General features: G+C 34.9%; 1 protein-coding gene across 3 annotated transcripts in view; it reads left to right on the top strand.

Annotated features, from left to right (window-relative positions):
• Nucleotides 1-17,774, top strand: part of LOC133203768 (plexin-A4-like) — a 56,452-nt gene extending 38,678 nt beyond the window's left edge. For all 3 annotated transcript variants that reach the window (XM_061339557.1, XM_061339556.1, XM_061339555.1), the window contains exons 13-31: nucleotides 470-574; nucleotides 984-1,080; nucleotides 1,377-1,549; nucleotides 2,631-2,782; nucleotides 3,093-3,198; nucleotides 3,389-3,525; nucleotides 4,581-4,748; nucleotides 6,883-6,973; nucleotides 7,249-7,503; nucleotides 7,896-8,048; nucleotides 8,155-8,203; nucleotides 8,945-9,190; nucleotides 9,589-9,708; nucleotides 9,922-10,017; nucleotides 10,546-10,730; nucleotides 10,909-11,018; nucleotides 13,842-14,010; nucleotides 14,363-14,499; nucleotides 15,320-17,774. In XM_061339557.1, the coding sequence (XP_061195541.1) occupies nucleotides 470-574; nucleotides 984-1,080; nucleotides 1,377-1,549; nucleotides 2,631-2,782; nucleotides 3,093-3,198; nucleotides 3,389-3,525; nucleotides 4,581-4,748; nucleotides 6,883-6,973; nucleotides 7,249-7,503; nucleotides 7,896-8,048; nucleotides 8,155-8,203; nucleotides 8,945-9,190; nucleotides 9,589-9,708; nucleotides 9,922-10,017; nucleotides 10,546-10,730; nucleotides 10,909-11,018; nucleotides 13,842-14,010; nucleotides 14,363-14,499; nucleotides 15,320-15,497 (2,727 nt within the window). In that variant the 3' untranslated portion in view covers nucleotides 15,498-17,774. The remainder of the gene's footprint in view (nucleotides 1-469; nucleotides 575-983; nucleotides 1,081-1,376; nucleotides 1,550-2,630; nucleotides 2,783-3,092; nucleotides 3,199-3,388; nucleotides 3,526-4,580; nucleotides 4,749-6,882; nucleotides 6,974-7,248; nucleotides 7,504-7,895; nucleotides 8,049-8,154; nucleotides 8,204-8,944; nucleotides 9,191-9,588; nucleotides 9,709-9,921; nucleotides 10,018-10,545; nucleotides 10,731-10,908; nucleotides 11,019-13,841; nucleotides 14,011-14,362; nucleotides 14,500-15,319) is intronic.
• Nucleotides 17,775-18,997: the final 1,223 nt, after the last annotated feature.

Here is an 18,997-nt window from a genome sequence, read left to right as displayed (position 1 = left end):
GCTGGTCAGACAGATGAGATGTGGTGTAGATTTAGGTATTTAGACAGTTTGACTCTATGTGACTATCTTTGTTCCTAAGCTGGCCAGACAGATGAGATGTGGTGTAGATTTAGGTATTTAGACAGTGTGACTATATGTGACTATCTTTGTCCCTAGGCTGGTCAGACAGATGAGATGTGGTGTAGATTTAGGTATTTAGACAGTGTGACTATATGTGACCATCTTTGTTCCTGGGCTGGCCAGACAGATGAGATTTGGTGTAGATTTAGGTATTTAGACAGTGTGACTATATGTTACTATCTTTGTCCCTAGGCTGGTCAGACAGATGAGATGTGGTGTAGATTTAGGTTATTCAGACAGTGTGACTATATGTGACTATCTTTGTCCCTAGGCTGGTCAGACAGATGAGATGTGATGTAGGTTGAGGTATTTAGACAGTGTGACTATATGTGACTATCTTTGTCCCTAGGCTGGTCAGACAGATGAGATGTGGTGTAGATTTAGGTATTTAGACAAGAATATTGTTGTTCCTGGGAAAGAGGAGTCCAACAGCCTCACATGTCAAAAGGTCAAGGTCAGTAGAAAAAAAAAAAACATTGACTGTTTTTATTGTCATTTATAGATATTTTTATTGTTTTCTGTTGAGAATTGACAGAATTGCATACATGTACAAGCAATCACATATATATATTATTTTAAAAAGCATGATACCAGAGCTGCATTTTAGAAAAGAACTATTTAATTTCTTTGCATAGATCTGTTGATTAAATTATGTTTTTATCATAATTGAGAAGAAAAACTTGTTTAAATTTATATATACATGTAAGTAAAATCTCACAAAATTATTAAGCTTGCAGGATTTTAGAACTGTGTTAAATTTTTAGACTTAATAATAAGATCATTTTTAATACTGGATCTTCATGTTTTTGTCTTTAAAGTACCGTACTTGTTCATACATGTATGATTTATTTATTACGTTTCAGTTCGAGTACTCGCAGGAGACATCCAATGTTGATGCCACGTTTGAAGTTTTGTGGGGACCAAACAAATATCCTCTGGACATGCCCCGAAACACCACAGGTATGGAGATAAAAGGTCTCTAGAACCAGAAAAAACAAAACAGTTATGTAGATAAAAGGTCTCTAAAACTAGTGGTGTATACTGAAAGCCCTAACTCATGATTGTACCAAATAATTTCTGAAGTATGATTGGCTTAAATTTTGAACATACTAATAAATAGCACATGTACAGTAGTATTTTTTAAATGTTGAATACCGGTAGTATGCACCAGTGCCAGAAGAACGTTTATTATATTGATGGTGATTATTTAAATTGAGGTTTTCTACCAAATACAAGTATTTTTATGTTGATTCCAGTCCGGATATACAAGTGTACACAAATGGTGACAAATTGTGGGCTGTGTTTGACGATGGACTCTAAATACAATTGTGGATGGTGTAACGGAACAAACAGGTGCACTCGCAGTCAAGAGTGTCAAGAACAATGGCTCGACAGAGACGATACCTGTCCCAATCCAAAAATATTCAGGGTAACTCAAAACTTTTGTTTGACTCCGAAAGGAACACAAGTTTTACTGGGTGTCACTTAGATGGTTAGGAATTGAAGTTATGTTTCCATTTGCTTTGCTTAGTTAATCAGAGATTTGTCATCTTGTGACAAGACACAAATTTGTAAAAAAAGGTAGAGGTGATTTAAATTTTGATTCAAAATACATTCACAGTATAGCAGAAAGGACTATATTCTGTAGTGGCCAGTATCTGCCCCCAAAATAAAACTTTGATGGAGAAGTCTTTAATTATGTTCTAAACCAGGTGGATATTTGCAGACTTCAAAGCATTAAGTATTTTTATCAACTATGACATCATTAGTTAGATATGACGTCAATAAAATGACGTAAATTCCAAATTGCAATGATTTTGAGAGAAAATAGCGTACTTTACGTCGGTATTTTGATTGGAAATTACCGAGCGCAGGTCTGCTCAGACTAGATCTTTTGATATAATGTGTAGAATGATAATATCAATGAAATATGTGAATATGGTACCTGAGCAGGCTTGCGCTCTATAAATACTATAGTCAAAATTGAACAAACTCTGTGCATTTTGGCCTCTATTTTAAAAATAACAGAAATCCAAATAGTTTGTGACGTCACAGAGACAAGAAAGGCCAACTAATTTTTCCAATTTCATAATATATTGTCTTAATTTGGATTATTTTATACAATATATGCACTTTTTCTCATTTCAAGAGATTTTCAAAATTTGACTATTATGGGGGCAGGAATACGCCCTTACCGTATATAGTTCTTTTGCATGTTTGTCGTTGATATTGTGTATGCAATTGAATATGTTTTTGCTGTTATTTTGTTTGATATTTAATGATGAATTGATATGGTAAAACTTATGTAAAACAGTGAAATTTGAATAATGCATATATTGAATAATCAAAAGAATGCACAGAAAGCTAGTAATTTAAAACTTTGAGAATGAAATTCAATTTAAAAAAAAACACATGAAAATGATGATTGAAATCTAAGCTTTGTACAATAATGCATCATTACCCTCACATTGGATTTGATAATATTTTTGGATTGAAATGTTTCTTTGTAGTTTGAGCCTTCTATGGGACCTGTGCTTGGGAGAACAAATATCACTGTGAGTGGAATCAACCTCGGGAAATCGTACATGGACATCAAGGGTGGGGTCAAGGTGGCTGGGGTCAACTGTATGGTACACCCCGATCATTTCGAGTCCTCACAAGGGTGAATTAAATATTTTATTTTACTCCTCCATAAACAGTTGGTCTAACTTGCATGTATGTTGTATTTGTTGGCATTTTACTTCTGAAGTACATGTATTAGAATCAGAAGAAAAGAATTTATTAAATGTAATTGTTTTAAAAAGAGGTATCGGAAATTTTTCCTGAATAATTTTTCAGTTATTGTGGAGATAAGATTGTGGCTTGTACACCCTTGCTTGAGATGCAGAAACAATTGCACTTCATTTGCATTGTACGGTTTGTTGTTAAAGTGTAAGAAGGATGTGATTTTATTTTTTTTTTTATTTTAACAGATTTAAGTGTCTGACAGACAAAGTTGATGCTCCACTAAATGGAACAATCACAGTGGAAGTGGATAAACTGTATAACACAGAGTCAGACAGTGTCTTCAGCTTTGTGGTGAGTGGAATATTACCTCTTATGTATTTTTTAATTAATATCTCAAATCCTTGGATGTCTTGCCAATGAATGGTTTTAATCAGCTTCATTGAGTTTGAGATAAAGAGGTTTGACTGTATTTGCACATACATTGTAATTGTTGCCAACTTTTGATGCATACTGATTTTTATATATTTTAATAATTTTTGAGATTCCAAAAGTGATTGGTATGAACCCAAACAAAGGCCCCCAGTCTGGAGGAACCTTACTGAGGATATTTGGAGGAAACATGGAAATAGGGTCCCTAATAACTGTGGATGTAGCCGGGAGTCCTTGTAAAGTTACACAGTATGTCAGAGAGAGAGAGAGAGGGGGGGGGGGAGAGTGGGAGAGAGCAAAATGGGGAAGAGAAAGAGGGAGAGAAGGGGAGGGGGTGAGACACAGGGTCACAAATAACCCTGATTATTTCTTATTTAGCTTGTAACACGAGCTTTGATTGGTTACAAAGTCTGGTGTAAATTTCCATACACCAGACTTAAGCCAGGGGGAAAAAATGTGACGACACAATGCATAGTTTCTCTATGATAAAAGCAATTAACGTGACGTCTCAATGCATTGTAGGACGTAGTATATCTTATCGATAGATCGAAACACAGTTGATTGGACTTGTTTACAAAGAATTATTTTGAATACATAGGAAATAAATTTGTTATCCAGGTCCAATCAAGGGTGTACTGGGATTTACCCCGCGTTTTATTCCATACTCCCCAAGGCCGAATATGGGGATTTACCCCGGGTTGTATTCCATACACCCTTCGGCCTTACGGTGTATGGAATGAAACCTTGGGTAAATCCCCGTACACCCTTGATTGGACCTGGATAACTAATAATATAGCACAGAGTCATTGTAAAGTTACACTTTATCTCATAAACAGAGAGAGAGAGAATGAAGAGGGGACACAGAGAGAGAGGAGCAGTAGAGATTTATATCTAGTTTATAATACCTATATATTATACATAGATTACATACATGTATAAAGATAGATGTAGATTATTCTTAGAATATACATGTATTTTATAAATATTATTGAAGTGAGGGCCAGTTAGTTGTGATAGTCATGAGGTGTAATACCTAATATTACCTAGTGTAATAGTTCTGCAGATATCATCTAGCATGCCATTGTGATGCTTTGTTAGCCTCAACTACTTTTTATGAAATCTGAATGAAGAATACAAAACTATGAAATTTGTACCCATGGACTAAACTGAAAACAAAAATTCAAGGAAATTTGACACCTAGAAATAAGTACATCTGCACTTTTTTGATGACAAGGAAGACTAAAAATGAAATGCTTTTCTTTTGCATGCCTTCAGAATTGAGATATCTCCTTAATCTTTCACAGGGTGATGGCAGATGAAATTGAATGTAAGACGTCTAAGTCTGTAAATGGAGTAGGAGAAAGAGAAGTAGAGTTGGACTTTGGAGGATTTAAACGACTCCTAACAGACAAGTTCATGTATACTGAGGACCCCGAAATTACTTACATATCTCGTTATAACAGTACTGTCAGGTAGGGCCCCAAAAATGACGTAATACATGTACAGTGAAACTTCATTATCTCGAACTCAATGGGATTGAGAAAAATCTTTGAGATATCCGAGGATTCAAGATATCCAGGGTAAAATACTGAAAGAATATGGGGTTGGGACTTCCAAATCACTTCGACATATCCATGGTATTCGAGATATCACTGTTCGAGATACCGAAGTTCAACTGTATATTATTATAATAGATCTGTCAGGTAGGGTCTTAGAAATTACCTACATATTTCACTATAACAGTACTGTTAGGGTCCCAGGAATTAACTACATATTTCACTATAATAGCACTGTTAGTGTCCCAGAAATTAATACATATCTCACTATAACAGTACTGTTAGGGTCCCAGAAATTAACTACATATCTCACTATAATAGCACTGTTAGGGTCCCAGAAATTACCTACATATCTCACTATAACAGTACTGTTAGGGTCCCAGAAATTACATGTAACTACATATCTCACTATAATAGCACTGTTAGGGTCCCAGAAATTAATACATATCTCACTATAACAGTTCTGTTAGGATCCCAGAAATTAACTACATATCTCACTATAATAGCACTGTTAGGATCCCAGAAATTAATACATATCTCACTATAACAGTACTGTTAGGGTCCCGGTAACTACATATCTCACTATAATAGCACTGTTAGGGCCCCAGAAATTACCTACATACAGGTAACTCTCGAAACCTCGAAGTCCGCGGGACCGAGGAAAAACTTCGAGAGATCAAGAGTTCGAGTTTTCAAGAGTCCGGAATTTTCCAGGTTTGTTGACAGGTTTTAAAATTAGTCTTACCGGATGTAATGATTTTCATGCAGTGCTAACCTTTTACACATGGTTTTTATAAAACAACGATATTTTTTCGTAATTCAGATGAATATTTCATTAAACTGAGTAAAGCAAAAATGTATATCGTCATATCATGTATATCTATTTATTCTTTGTAATACGGATATCATACTACGCATTCGTTACATGAAAACGACATTTTACAGCATCGTACATAGCATTGACTATTCCAAACATGATCATTGAACGAAGTTCTGTAAGTATTTGTCCAATAACAGTCGTCATATTGACATTGAGGCTGTTTCTGCTTTTTTCATATTTCGTTTAACTTTGACACTGACTCGAAATAAAAATTAAATTAGTGTTTTGTCTTTTAATAAATTACTACTTTTCAATGACACTGCGTCTCTAAATTATCGTAAGACAGTCGATGATAATTTTTTTAATAGCATATAGGCAAAATATGATTCATTATAAATCAATTATCACCTTGCAGCATAAGTGTCACCTGAATAAACATCCTGTTCCTCGAGACCCGCGTCTTCTGCCTGGGGCCATTTAAATGTCCAGGTAAAGGTGCTAATTATATAATCTTGTATACACATAGCCACTTCGAGGTATCGAGGGTAAATTCTAATAGAATATGCATAGCGGGACTGCATTTTGACTTCGAGGGATCAAGGGTTTCGAGAGATCAAGAGTTCGAGAAATCAAGAGTAAATTTGCTTAGTTATATAGTGGAAAAATTCGGGACCGGAGACTCACTTCGAGCGATCAAGAACTTCGAGAGATCGAAGTTCGAGCCATCAAGAGTTACCTGTATCTCACTATAACAGCACTGTTAGGGTCCCAAAAATTACCTACCTCGTATATGTCTTATTATTAGAACATTGTCAGGTATCATATGGCAAATTTCTTAATATTTTGCAACAAGAAAATTGTCCTTATTTCTTGGTTGTTTGTGCAGTTAGAGTTATCTGCCCTTTCATGTGAAATGGAATAAAGTAGAATAAGTTCGAGGTCAGGTCTAGTGAAATTTTCTAGTACTAGTCTGACTGGTCTAGTTTGTTTTCAAGTTAAATGTTGAGGCCTGCCTACAGACGTGTATCTCACAAATTATCTTACCTTCATACATGTATCTCCCAAATTATCTTACTTTCAAACATGTATCTCACAAATTATCTACATACATGCATCTCAAAAATTACCTTTGTACACCTTAAACCACTTGACCTAGAGATTGCTATTAATCTTGCTAAAATGGTACTGCCAAATAGGGATCCAGAAATGATGTTATTTTTGTTTTTGTAGTGGAGGTGTGTATGTACAAGTCTGTGGAAAGCGTCTAAACCTCATACAAAAAAGACTGATATTTCTGGAGGGACATGAAGATTCAGCTGTGGTAAATGAATTACACAGAAATAATGTAAAAGATGACATTGTTTTGCAGTAATATTTTATGCCCTGCATCATATAGTGCAGTTGCAATAGAATATTTTATTGGCACTAACATATGATCATAGCTTATTTGTTTTCATGCTTTTGTTTAAAGTTCAGTTAATAATAAGTTTGAGATTGAATTTTTTTTTTTTTTAAAGAAATGTTAGGTTTGTTCATATGACAAGGAAAGTAGAAGATAAGTTTGGTGGGAGCTAATTTTTTTCTTTGTATTTACAGAAATGTGCAGACGAGTTGAGTAAACTAAAGTGCTTGAAGTGCCCCACTCCCCGACTCCCCCTCTCTTCTGGGGAGATGATCTCAGCTGACCAGCCTAGACTTGTACACTATGGACTAATACTGGACAATGTAGAAAAGTGGAAAAATGTGTCCCATAGTTCTCCATTCCATCCATTCTTCTACTATCCTGATCCTGTGTTGGAGAAACTGCCAGAAAAAGTCAATTATATGAAGGGAAAATCTCTAGTCATCAAGGTAAGTGTGAAAAGGGAAAACTTCTAAGGATATCAAAGTATTAAACGAGAGAAGGGAAAACCTCTAGTTATATAAGTAAATGTGAGAAGGGAAGACTTCTTAAGTTATCAAGGTAAGTGTTACATGTTTAGATATATAAATAAAAGTTGATAAAAAACAGAAGTTTCCCCACTTTCACATTTATACCCCTGGCCATCACTGTATGACTTCACACCAATTAAGTGTTCTAAAGTTATGGACACAATTAAAACTTCAGTTTCCAAGACTAATTCAGAATCTAGTTAAGCTACATTCTCTAGAGAGATTTTTGAATTTATTCTATAGGGATCTTCATAGTTTTATTTTTTTGTAGTCTTTTATGAAGAAAGTGTGTGAAATTTTTTATATTTTAGGGATCTTCAATGTCTTCCATTCAGCCTCATCATGATCTTAGGGTATTGGTTGGTACTGAGCAGTGTACCAACATCCAGGTGTCCTCAGATAATATCACCTGTATCCCACCTGAGCAACCAGAAGGAATGAGACATGGAAGGGCCAGAGTCATTGTAAGTTTGTGTCAGAGTATCTGATTGGATAGAAATTTTGTGATAAGATCATCTTTAAAAATACAGACAAAATGTAGCCTGAAAAACATCTACAATTTCTTTTCAGATAGAAGTTGGGAACTTTCATGAAGATGTTGGCTACTTAACCTACACAGGTTAGGAAGTAACAGATTTATATTTTTATAGGGAAATTATATTAGCAACAAGGCTGAAATGTATTGAGAAAGAGTGCATACTAGTTAATGTTTAATTGGCCTGTTCCTGCAAGTATACATTTGTCAATAAATGTATTTAGTTGGGACATTTGAAAGTAGAAGAAATTTGAAAGTACAGAAAGGAAATATTCACATGGAATTAATTTGTTATAGTGTTAGATCTGCTTGTTTTATTTCTTTTTTTAGCTCACCTGAGCTGAAAGCTTATCTGATCACCTGTTGTCTGTCGTCCGTCTGTCTGTAAACTTTTCAAATTTACAACTTCTTCTCTAAGAACCACTGGGCCAATTTTGACCAAAGTTGGTACAAACCATCCTTGGGTGAAGGGGAGTTCAAATTGTTAAAATGAAGGGTCAAATTTCTCAAGGGGAGATAATCAAGAAAAGACAAAAATAGGGTTGGGTCATTAAAAAATCTTCTCACAAACCACTGGGCCAGAAGTAGGGAGTAGGGTGGTCCACAATAAGTATTAATAGGGGGAAAATCTGGTGAAGAACAGCAGGGCCAAAGTTACTCAGGTGAGCTTTGTGGCCGGTTGGCCTTTTGTTTTATTACAGGATTAAGTTTTTTGAGAGAGAAAGAGAGTGCATCTTTTGCAAATTTTCTTGAAAAATGTGAATCCAGAAATACTGCATTGGTAGGCATGATTTTCATATAAAGTAAATTAATGCTTATCTACAGATCCAGAAAACCCGAATTCGTCGGAGAAACCAATTGCCATGGGGATCATTCTTGGAGTGGTGATTCCAATGATTGCAATCATTGCTCTTTTGACAATTTGTATTATACGACGTCAGCGAAAGAACAAGCCACCAGATGGCGCTATACCAGAACTTCTCAAGGACCATGAGCAGGATGAAGAAGAGGAGATAGGAATGAATAGCATGTCTGTTAAAGCTGACATGAATGGACAAATAGCCAATGGAGGTAATTTAGCTGATATAAAAACATGTATATTACTTAAGGTTCATTGATACTCTGATAAGAGGGATAACTCTAGCTGGGATAAATATCTTTTATTCCTTTATAAAATTGTCAAGTTAAAAGGCAATTCCTGTCAAATTTTGCACCACAAGGTATGCTGAAATTGTTTGCATTTCATACATGAATCAGACTTCTCTTGGAAAATCTGAAGTTTTATGGAAAAATTTTATGTGAGTGAACAGAGAGTGATGAACCTCAGAATTATCCACCCTATAAAAAAAATGGTCAAAGATTTTAAATTTCACATAGCCAAAAAAATAAAGCCAAACCAAAAAACAATTTTTCAGCAAAAAAAAAAAAATTTCTTTTCTTTGATTGCCAACATATTTTCACACTTCCAGATTCTGGTCCATACATAAGCGAGCTGTTGGGACGGATTGAAGATGAAGCAATCCGACAAAATGTCAGTGATTTCCTCATTCCTAGAAGTAAACTCAGCATAGGGAATCTCATTGGAAAAGGTATAATAGACAGAATATATATGTATGATTTACTATAGAATCATCAACTTTGTAAGGTGGCCTAAAATACTTGACTAGGCATAGCAGAGAGTTTCCTGCCAAAAAATTTTGGAATTTTATTCGGAAACTCCAGTAGAAAAAGTACAGTCCCTTAGAGCTTATAAATCACTTCTGTACTGATTTAACTTTTTTGTCATTGTCATGTCATTGAAGGGAGCTATGGTAACACATCTCAGGGACAATATAAAAACTGTAAAGGAGCCGACTCAGAGGAAAAGAGTAACACAGTCGCTGTCAAGTCTTTACAAGGTAATAAGAAAGTCAATTTTCTGTATGTCTTGAGTCGTTGAGTCAAGCTGAATTTCTTTAATGATAGGTTGAATTCTTAAGCATTAAGAAAAATGTAAATTACAAATACCTCTTACAGAAGCTCTAAATACTAATGAAAAGAAAAATGTTTTTGGAGTTACTGAAAATTGTAGTATTCTAAAAAGGTGTACATATCGAGTTTATTTTGTTCATTTCAAAAAGGGTACCTGCCATAAAGAAGCATTAATAACAGAAATCACTGTTTTTACTAATAATTGAACCCCCCCCCCCCCCCAAAAAAAAAACTTTATTTTGGTCAAATGTAATGTTCAGAACACTTTAGTCTATTTCAAACTTTGTCATTTACTGTAGATTTCTGTTTATTCCATTTTACAACAAAGGTCAGATCACTTTAACTGTATAAAACTGTCATGGAATTAGAACTCAGTAGGCAACGTTTCCTTGAGATCATTTGTAAAGTGACCTTATAAATCAAAAGTTAACAACAAGGTAATATAACTGTTGTAGGCTGTTCCACGGATAATGAGACTATTGATGGTTTCTTGAAGCAGTGTGCTAAGTTGAAGGATCTACAACACCCCAATGTGTTGACTATGTCAGGAGTCTGTTTATCTGCCTCAGAGCCTCCATTAATAGTGCAACCTTACCTACAGAGGGGAGATCTCAAAAACTTCATAAAAGACACATCAAAGGTTTGTTTTTAGTTGGTTTGGATAACCTCAGTTATTACATAAGGTTTGTTTTTGGGAAGGAATGTGGGGAAAATGTGTCAAAGTTTCTTGATTTTAAATGATTATGCTATTCATCTGGATGGAAAATTGGTATCTCATGTGTATATAACGCTGTAATGCCTGATAATTTGTGTTTCAGAATCTGACATTAGTAGAATTATTAGAGATAGCACATCAGGTGTGTGAGGCCATGTCTTATCTAGAAGAAGTTCACGTCATCCACGGGAATCTCGCAGCCCGTAACTGTCTGTAAGTTAATTTGTTTGTTAGTGTAGATATGCACTGTTTGTTAACCAGTGAATTTTTATGCTCAACAATGAATATGGCTGGGGCATATAGTGTTTGTCATGTCCATCATTCTTTCCTTCCATCACACTGTGTTTAGCTCGGTTTCAAAGACCGTATGCTGATACATATTCATAAGAGCTATTCAGCTGTATCAATATTTTTGACCTTGACCTTTCCTTTGACCATGACCTCGCATTTCTTTGCATTAAGCTCAGTTTCAAAGAAACTTATTCAAGAAATTTTTATCTAAACATATATATTGATACATGTACATATTGATGAGAACTATTCAACTGTGTCCAATTGTGTGAACTTGACCTTACTTGTCTTTAATTTTGCCTTTAGCTCAGTTTCAAAGAAACTATTCAAGATATTTGTACCCCCACCCCGAAGGAGAGGGGGGTATACTGTTTTATCCTTGTTTGTATGTCTGTCTGTCAATCTGTCTCTCTGTGTGTCTGTCTGTAACAAATATTTGTGGCAGTTTTCTCAGCAACTTACCATCGCAGCTGCTTGAAATTTTAGCACACTCTTTGTCTAGGCATGCCATGTGATGGGATCTATTTTTGTATAAATCCGATGTCCACTTCCTGTTTATCCATTTGTATGTCGTACCAAATTTTCATTGGAGTTTTCTAAACAACTGTTCAACACAGATGCTTGAAATTTTAGCACACTCTGTCTAGGCATGCCATATGGTGGGATTCATATTTGTACGTATCTGATGTCATCTTCCTCTTTATCCTTGCATCTGTCTGTACCAAATTTCTGTCGCAGTTTTCTCATCAATTACTAATCGCAGATGCTTGAAATTTTAGCACACTCTTTGTCTAGGTATTCCATATGGTAGGATTCATTTTTTTACGAATCGGATGTCAACTTCCTGTTAATCATTGTATCTGTCTGTACCAAATTTCTGTCGCAGTTTTCTTGGCAACTACTCAAGGCAGATGCTTGTTCATGCCATATGGTGGGATTCATGAGAATGCATATTCACATGAAAGCAGGGGTATTACTAGTGAGCATTGGCTCACAGATTTCTTGTTTTATGTGGCAGCACTGCTAATTGGTGAGAATTTATCAACCATGTGCATTTTTTTAACCTTGACCTTCCCAATGACCTTTGATTTTAGATTTATTGTTTAAAGAAACTATTCAATATATTTTCATCAAATTTCATACACTAATACAAAGAGTTTTCATGTTACATTACTAATGAACCCTGGGTGGGGCATTTGTGTCCTATGGACATATTTCTAGTTCATAGAAAGTAAGAGATAAGTAGAGGTGAGGATACAAATACCATTGTTAAGTTTCACTTTCAGATTGAATGCTTTTTCGCAATTATTATACCCCCGCTCTGAAGGAGAAGGGGTATACTATTTTACCCTTGTGTGTCTGTCTGTCTGTCTGTCCGTGTAGCTGTCTGTCTGTCCGTAACAAATTTTGGTCGCAGTTTTCTCAGCAACTACTCATCGCAGATGCTTGAAATTTTAGCACACCCTTTGTTTAGGCATGCCATATAGTAGGATTCATTTTTAGCTCACCTGAGCTGAAAGCTCAAGTGAGCTTTTCTGATCACATTTTGTCCGGCGTCCATCTGTCTGTCCGTCTGTCTGTCTGTCTGTCTGTAAACTTTTCACATTTTGGACTTCTTCTCAAGAACCACTGGGCCAATTTCAACCAAACTTGCCACAAAGTATCCTTGGGTAAAGGGGATTCAAGTTTGTTCAAATGAAGGGCCACGCCCTCTTTCAAGGGGAGATAATTAGGAATTACTGAAAAAATAATGGAATCATTTAAAAATCTTCTTCTCAAGAACCATAGGGCCAGAAAAGATGAAACTCATGTGGAAGCATCCTCAGGTAGTGTAGATTCAAGTTTGTTCAAATCGTGACCCCCGGGGGTAGGGCGGGGCCACAATGGAGGATCAAAGTTTTACATAGAAATATATAGGAAAAATCTTTAAAAATCTTCTTCTCAAGAACAGCAAAGCCATGATGAGTCATATTTATATGGAAGCATCCTCAGGTAGTGTTGATTCAAGTTTGTTCAAACCATGACCCCCGGGGGTAGGGCGGGGCCACAATGGAGGATCAAAGTTTTACATAGAAATATAGAGGAAAATATCTTCTTCTGAAGAACTGCAAACCATTATTAGTCATTTTTATATGGAAGCATCCTCAGGTAGTGTAGATTCTATTTTGTTCAATTGATGACCCGCAGGGGTAGGGTGGGGCCCAATGGGGGATGGAAAGTTTTACATAAGAACATATAGAAGAAATATTTCTTCTCAAGAACAGTAAAGCTATGTTTAGTCATATTGATATGGAAGCATCCCCAGGTAGTGTAGATTCAAGTTTGTTCAAATGATGACTCCTGGGATAGGGAGAAGCCACAATGGGGGATCAAATTTTTACAAAGGAATATATGGGAAATTTTTTCAAATCTTCTCAAGTACAACAAAGCCATTTGTTACATTGACATGGAAGCATCATCAGGTAGTTTAAAATTCAAGCCCCCCCCCTCCCCCTCCCCCTCCCCAGTTTTCTCAGCAACTACTCATCGCAGATGCTTGAAATTTTAACACACTCTTTGTTTAGGCATGCTATATGTTGGGATTCATTTTTGTACAAATCAGATTTCAATTTCCTGATTATCACTGTCTGTCCATAACTGAACTTGTGTATTCACATCAGAGCGGGGGTGTAATTAGTGAGTACTGGCTCACAGACTTCTTGTTTTAATACAATAAATTAATCTACAAATTGAATTACATCCCAGGATGACAGATGAAAAAGTAGTGAAGTTATCTGACTATTCCATTGCTCCATTGTATCCAGGAGAATTCTATCTCTCTAATGACAATGTCTCTATCACAAAATGGTGGGCACCAGAAATTTTAGACATGGAGAAGGGAACCACTCCAGCATTCAGCCATAAAACAGATTGTGTAAGTGTAATTTACATCAGAAGGTGCATATTTTTGAATTTCCGAATTATCACTGGTAAAATTTTTGAGTAAAGAAGGCCATCATACATCCAACTTTATTGGTTTATTTGCCTTGGAAATGGGAAAATTCCATTTAATCTTCACCTTTTATGACAACACTATTCCATTTTAAAAAACTGCCAAATTTCAAATTCAAGCATTTGAAATATGCATGAAACAAATCATTGTTTATCAGATGATTGAAGATATTTTTTTCCCAAGCAAACTACATAGTATTGAAGTAAATGGTGTAACATTTATCAATTATTGTTCATAGTATATTTGCATAAATATATATATTTTTGGGTAATAGTGGTCTTATGGAATTGTTCTGTGGGAGTTGATGACAAGGGGAGTAACTCCTTATCCTGATGTAGAGACGGAAAACCTTAAGACATATTTGACTGGAGGACATCGGTTAAAGAAACCACGGCAGTGTCCAGAAGCCATGTAAGTGTACAATCATGTAAAGATTATCAATTCAAAACTCCAGCAATATCAGAGGCTGTGTAATTCTATAATCACATAGATTATCAATTCAAAACTGAGTATTTCAGAAGTTAAAGAGATTAGTATGTCACACCTAAATATGAGCTGTTGAATTCTGTAGTTTAATATTTTAATTTCCACAATTTGTATGTATTTTGAACAAAAGACTAATCTAATATACTTTCTTTGAAGATGTGATCTTTTAAATATTTTGGTAGTTGTTACACTCAAAAATTGAACCCTGGCATATGATTTCCACAATTTATTCCATGAGTGTTGCATTGATGAGAATTAACAGAAGACTGAATAAAATTTCACTTACAAGCATTATATAGAAGCTATAAATGACTAATTGGAATTTACAGAAAGTTACAAAATTCCCAGGGACAGGATTTGAAAGAAGCTAAGATATACATAAATCAAGATAACATAACCAGCTTTATAATTACATTGAAACAAAAGTCATGAGAGTCGCTAAAACTGGTAGAGTTGTAGTGATTAAAATATCAAATCGTTAGGAGAGCTGTCAAATTCATTTACTCACATCTGGTTGATAAACTCAAAATGCTGAGTTAGTAAGATTAAAGGGAAATTATATCTATGTAGAAAATTAACAGAATTTTACTCTTAACAGTAGTGGTTATGCTGACAAAATCAACTATATAAAAATAAATGTGTATGTGTGTGTACAAGGCAGTCTTGCATTTGATATTTTGTATTGTGTATGAATTTACAATGCATTCTCTGACCCTCTGACCTTTTATATTTTTTAACATTGTAGTTATCTGCTGATGTTGAAATGCTGGACGGACGTTCCCTCAGATCGTCCCACATTCCAGGAGATCAGCGGAGAAATCAAACATTTCACATCGGCCGAGGAATCTAGTGATGTCTCACAGCCTCTACAGACCAAAATAGAACCTGGGGGGTCCCAGGAGTACCTGGGGGTGATGGGCTGAAGAAATGGAGATGATATTTTGTCAGGCTTTTGGAGGGCAGGGATATGAGTGTTCATTTTGTGGAGATGATATTTTGTTGACTATGTTCAAATCAACAAGAAGTTGTACATTGGCTTAGGACATTGTACAATCAATTTGAATGGAAAATGAACCTTATATACAAAGACTGTGTAGTGGTAGGCTTATCTGCTATTTTTTTAGCTTGCTTTGTCAAAAAAAACCTTGAAAAGATTTAGTTCTCCTTAGAAAATACTTTTATACATTATAAAATTATTATTAAAAAATCTAGATTAGTCATTGAATTCATCTTTTGTTTTCCTCAATCAGAAAACATCAAATCTCAACATTGTGTTCCTACTTAATTAATTATCTGTTTTTATATATTACAAAACATTGAGTTGGTGGAATGTGTAACAGTTTTATGAGGGACCATCAATTTGGATTAATGAAAAGATTAATCTAAGACAACTCATTTAGTCATCAAAACGTGATATTTGAATGATTCTGGTAGAATGTCTCCATTTGATTGTCAAGTTTTTGAGTGCCAAATATTCTGAAGAACCATTGTCTATATATACAAATATCTGAGAGAAGCAATGGTGAAGTGAATATTATACCTTCATTTTTTACTCATTTTATGTGCAATTTTGTAGTGTATGAATACATGCATGACATTAGTATACAAATACATGCATGACATATGGCAAAAAATCTGATATTTGGTGCATATCAACTTTTTGTAGTCATTATTATTTATTGTGTTTTTACATCATGCTCTTTTGCATAGTGCCATATTTTTATCTTTATGTCAAACTTGTGTGTTTATACTCCAAGAAATATATATTATTATAACAGTAACTTGATTGGAAGAGCCGTATCACGTCAAGTTGACAGGCGCGGATCATCAGATCAAACGAGACGCGAAGCGTCGAGTTTGATCTGATGATCCGCCCCTGTCAACGAGACGTGATACGGCTCTTCGGATCAAGTTACTGTTATAATGATAAATTTATTATATACCCCTTTACAACTAGCAAAATGTAATAAAAGGTAACTTTTTGGATAAATTACATAACTTTTATACATTAAACAAACCATTTTTTCAAGGAACTTTTTGAAGCGCGAGAATAAAAACGTCATTTATCTGTGTACTACGTCATCAGTTTCAGAAAGGGGTGATATGGATTCAGAAAACCACAGTGTGGTGATCCGGAACGTCGGATCACACCATCATAAATTGCATAAATTCAACAGTAAAACTGAGTGACAAACAGTTGGGTATATAATAAATACATGCATCAGTACTGCATATCCTGATACTGATGTCAACACACCTTTGGTCATTGAAAACGTGCTGAACACGTTGTGTGTGCTACAAATAAGTTTTATTTTTTTTAAAGTGACAATACATTTTTTGTACTATTTTACTTCTAAATCAAAAATAAACCTACATTTTCTATGTTATCAAAGTGCTTGCTAAAGACTGTCAATTTGTTGCATGTACCTAAATGTTTCCTTGGCTCTGGCTTTTAACTTACTTGTAGATAATGACATTTCTTTTCAATTTACAACTTACAGATGTTCAGCTGAAATGGACTTTTCTGTGTTTACATTATATACATGTTTTTCTGTGTATGATATTTCATTATTCAATGCATTCATATTTAAATTATTTTTGTATCAGGCACTGTACTCTTTTTTTTTTTTTAAAATCAAATATATTTGTCTATATTAATCCATATTGATACTTCCTTACCGTTTTTATGTCAGATTTGATACATAAAATTTATCTAATATCTTGCCTCATTCTAAACTTAATTATCACATATGACTGAAATTGATTATTTTTTGGGTTCACAGAAAGACTGAAAGAGTTATGTATTTCATATTTTTCATGATATGCAAAGCCAATATAAGTATTTTAAACACTTATTGTAGTGTCAAGAAGGTTGTATATTGTTACATATGTAAAGATATTTGGGAGAGAAAACTTATTTTGTACAATTATTTTTTTTAGTTTGTACTGGCTTCAGATGCACAGCTTTATACATATATATACTGTATATTAAATCATTGGTTTTTCTTTTTGATATCAAAAAGAGAGTGACAGTGTTTTTAAGTCCCAATATGATACAAAGATGTATAGACTGAAAATAGCTTAGCTTTTGCATTTTTATTTTGCTGATAATATGTTTTTAAGCATTGAGGCATTTTACATGTGTATTGTTGCTTATATTGTATACATATCTTAAATAAATTTTGTCCATGAAAAATGTTCTCCTGACTTTAAAGCTACTCTTTAACAAAAATGTATGCAAGTATTCCTTACCTCTAACTATAGATTTTTCCCTCAGTGGCACAGAGGTTACTGGACTTAATACCAGAGCTACTTGAGGTATCATAAGTTGATTCTATGGTTCCATTTAGAATAATATGCAATTTAAGATCAGCATCGCTCCTTGAGAGCTCTTCAAAACTACGTGCAATATCATCTGATTATTTTGGTGCATGGTCACGTGATAGTTTTAGCAAAGGTACTTCTTCAGAATTTTTTTTTTGTGAAAGGAGAGTTCCCTACTTTCATACAAGTATGAGTTTAATAGAATCTTCTTACATTTTGACTTTAACCCGTGGAACAAATTCTACCAAGCTTGCCACAAAGCATTGTTTGGCAAAGGGGATTCTAGTTTAGCCAAATACGGTACCATTTCCTCTTTCAAAGAGATGATTAAACACAATAAAAGTAGGATGGGTTATTATAAAAAATCTACCTCTCAAGAATTACTGACTGACATAAGAAGAAACCTAAGGCTTTCTTAGGAAGTGTAAATTTAAGGTTGTTGAAATAAAAGTTTTAGGAGGGATCTCCTGAAGAACAGCAGTGCCATGATCAGTAATATTAACATGCAGGCATTCTGATGATGTTGCAGATACAAATTTTTTCATTTAGTCATCTCCCCCACCCACCAAACCAATGAATAGAATGGGACCACAAACTACAGTAGAGAATTAAAAGATTTACTTACGAATGAATAGGTAAAATCCCCCTCTGCCGCTCAACAAAGCAGGGCTGTGACGGACATATTGTCGTTTTGTACATATTGTCGTCGGCGACAATATGTACCTACCCTCACTGCACATATTGTCGTCCATTGGTACATATTGTCGCCGACTGAAAAGTTACATATGTACATATTGTCGCTGGCGACATTATGTGCCTCACCCTCACTGTACATATTGTCGCCCCACAGATATTGTTGTTTAAAGATGTCTTTTGTTGTTTATTGGTAGTTTTGTGAATGTAATTGGTGTGAGAATCACAATGAAGTGTATCGTATCCTATTTCATGCAGCGTGATTGTGACGGTACATTTTGTCGTCCTGTTCATATTGTCGCCGGCGACACTGTGTACCTTCCCTCACTGTTCATATTGTCGTCCATCAGTGTTATTGTATATGTTAAGTTACATGTAATTATTTAATTATGAAATTTTACCTGTG

Source organism: Saccostrea echinata, unplaced genomic scaffold (assembly GCF_033153115.1).
Source record: "Saccostrea echinata isolate AGI-Se365-2 ecotype Australia unplaced genomic scaffold, CSIRO_AGI_Sech_v1 ptg000051l, whole genome shotgun sequence".
NCBI classification, from domain to species: domain Eukaryota; kingdom Metazoa; phylum Mollusca; class Bivalvia; order Ostreida; family Ostreidae; genus Saccostrea; species Saccostrea echinata.
Note: the sequence above shows the minus strand (reverse complement) of the source record. Positions and strands in the feature narration are given on the sequence as shown.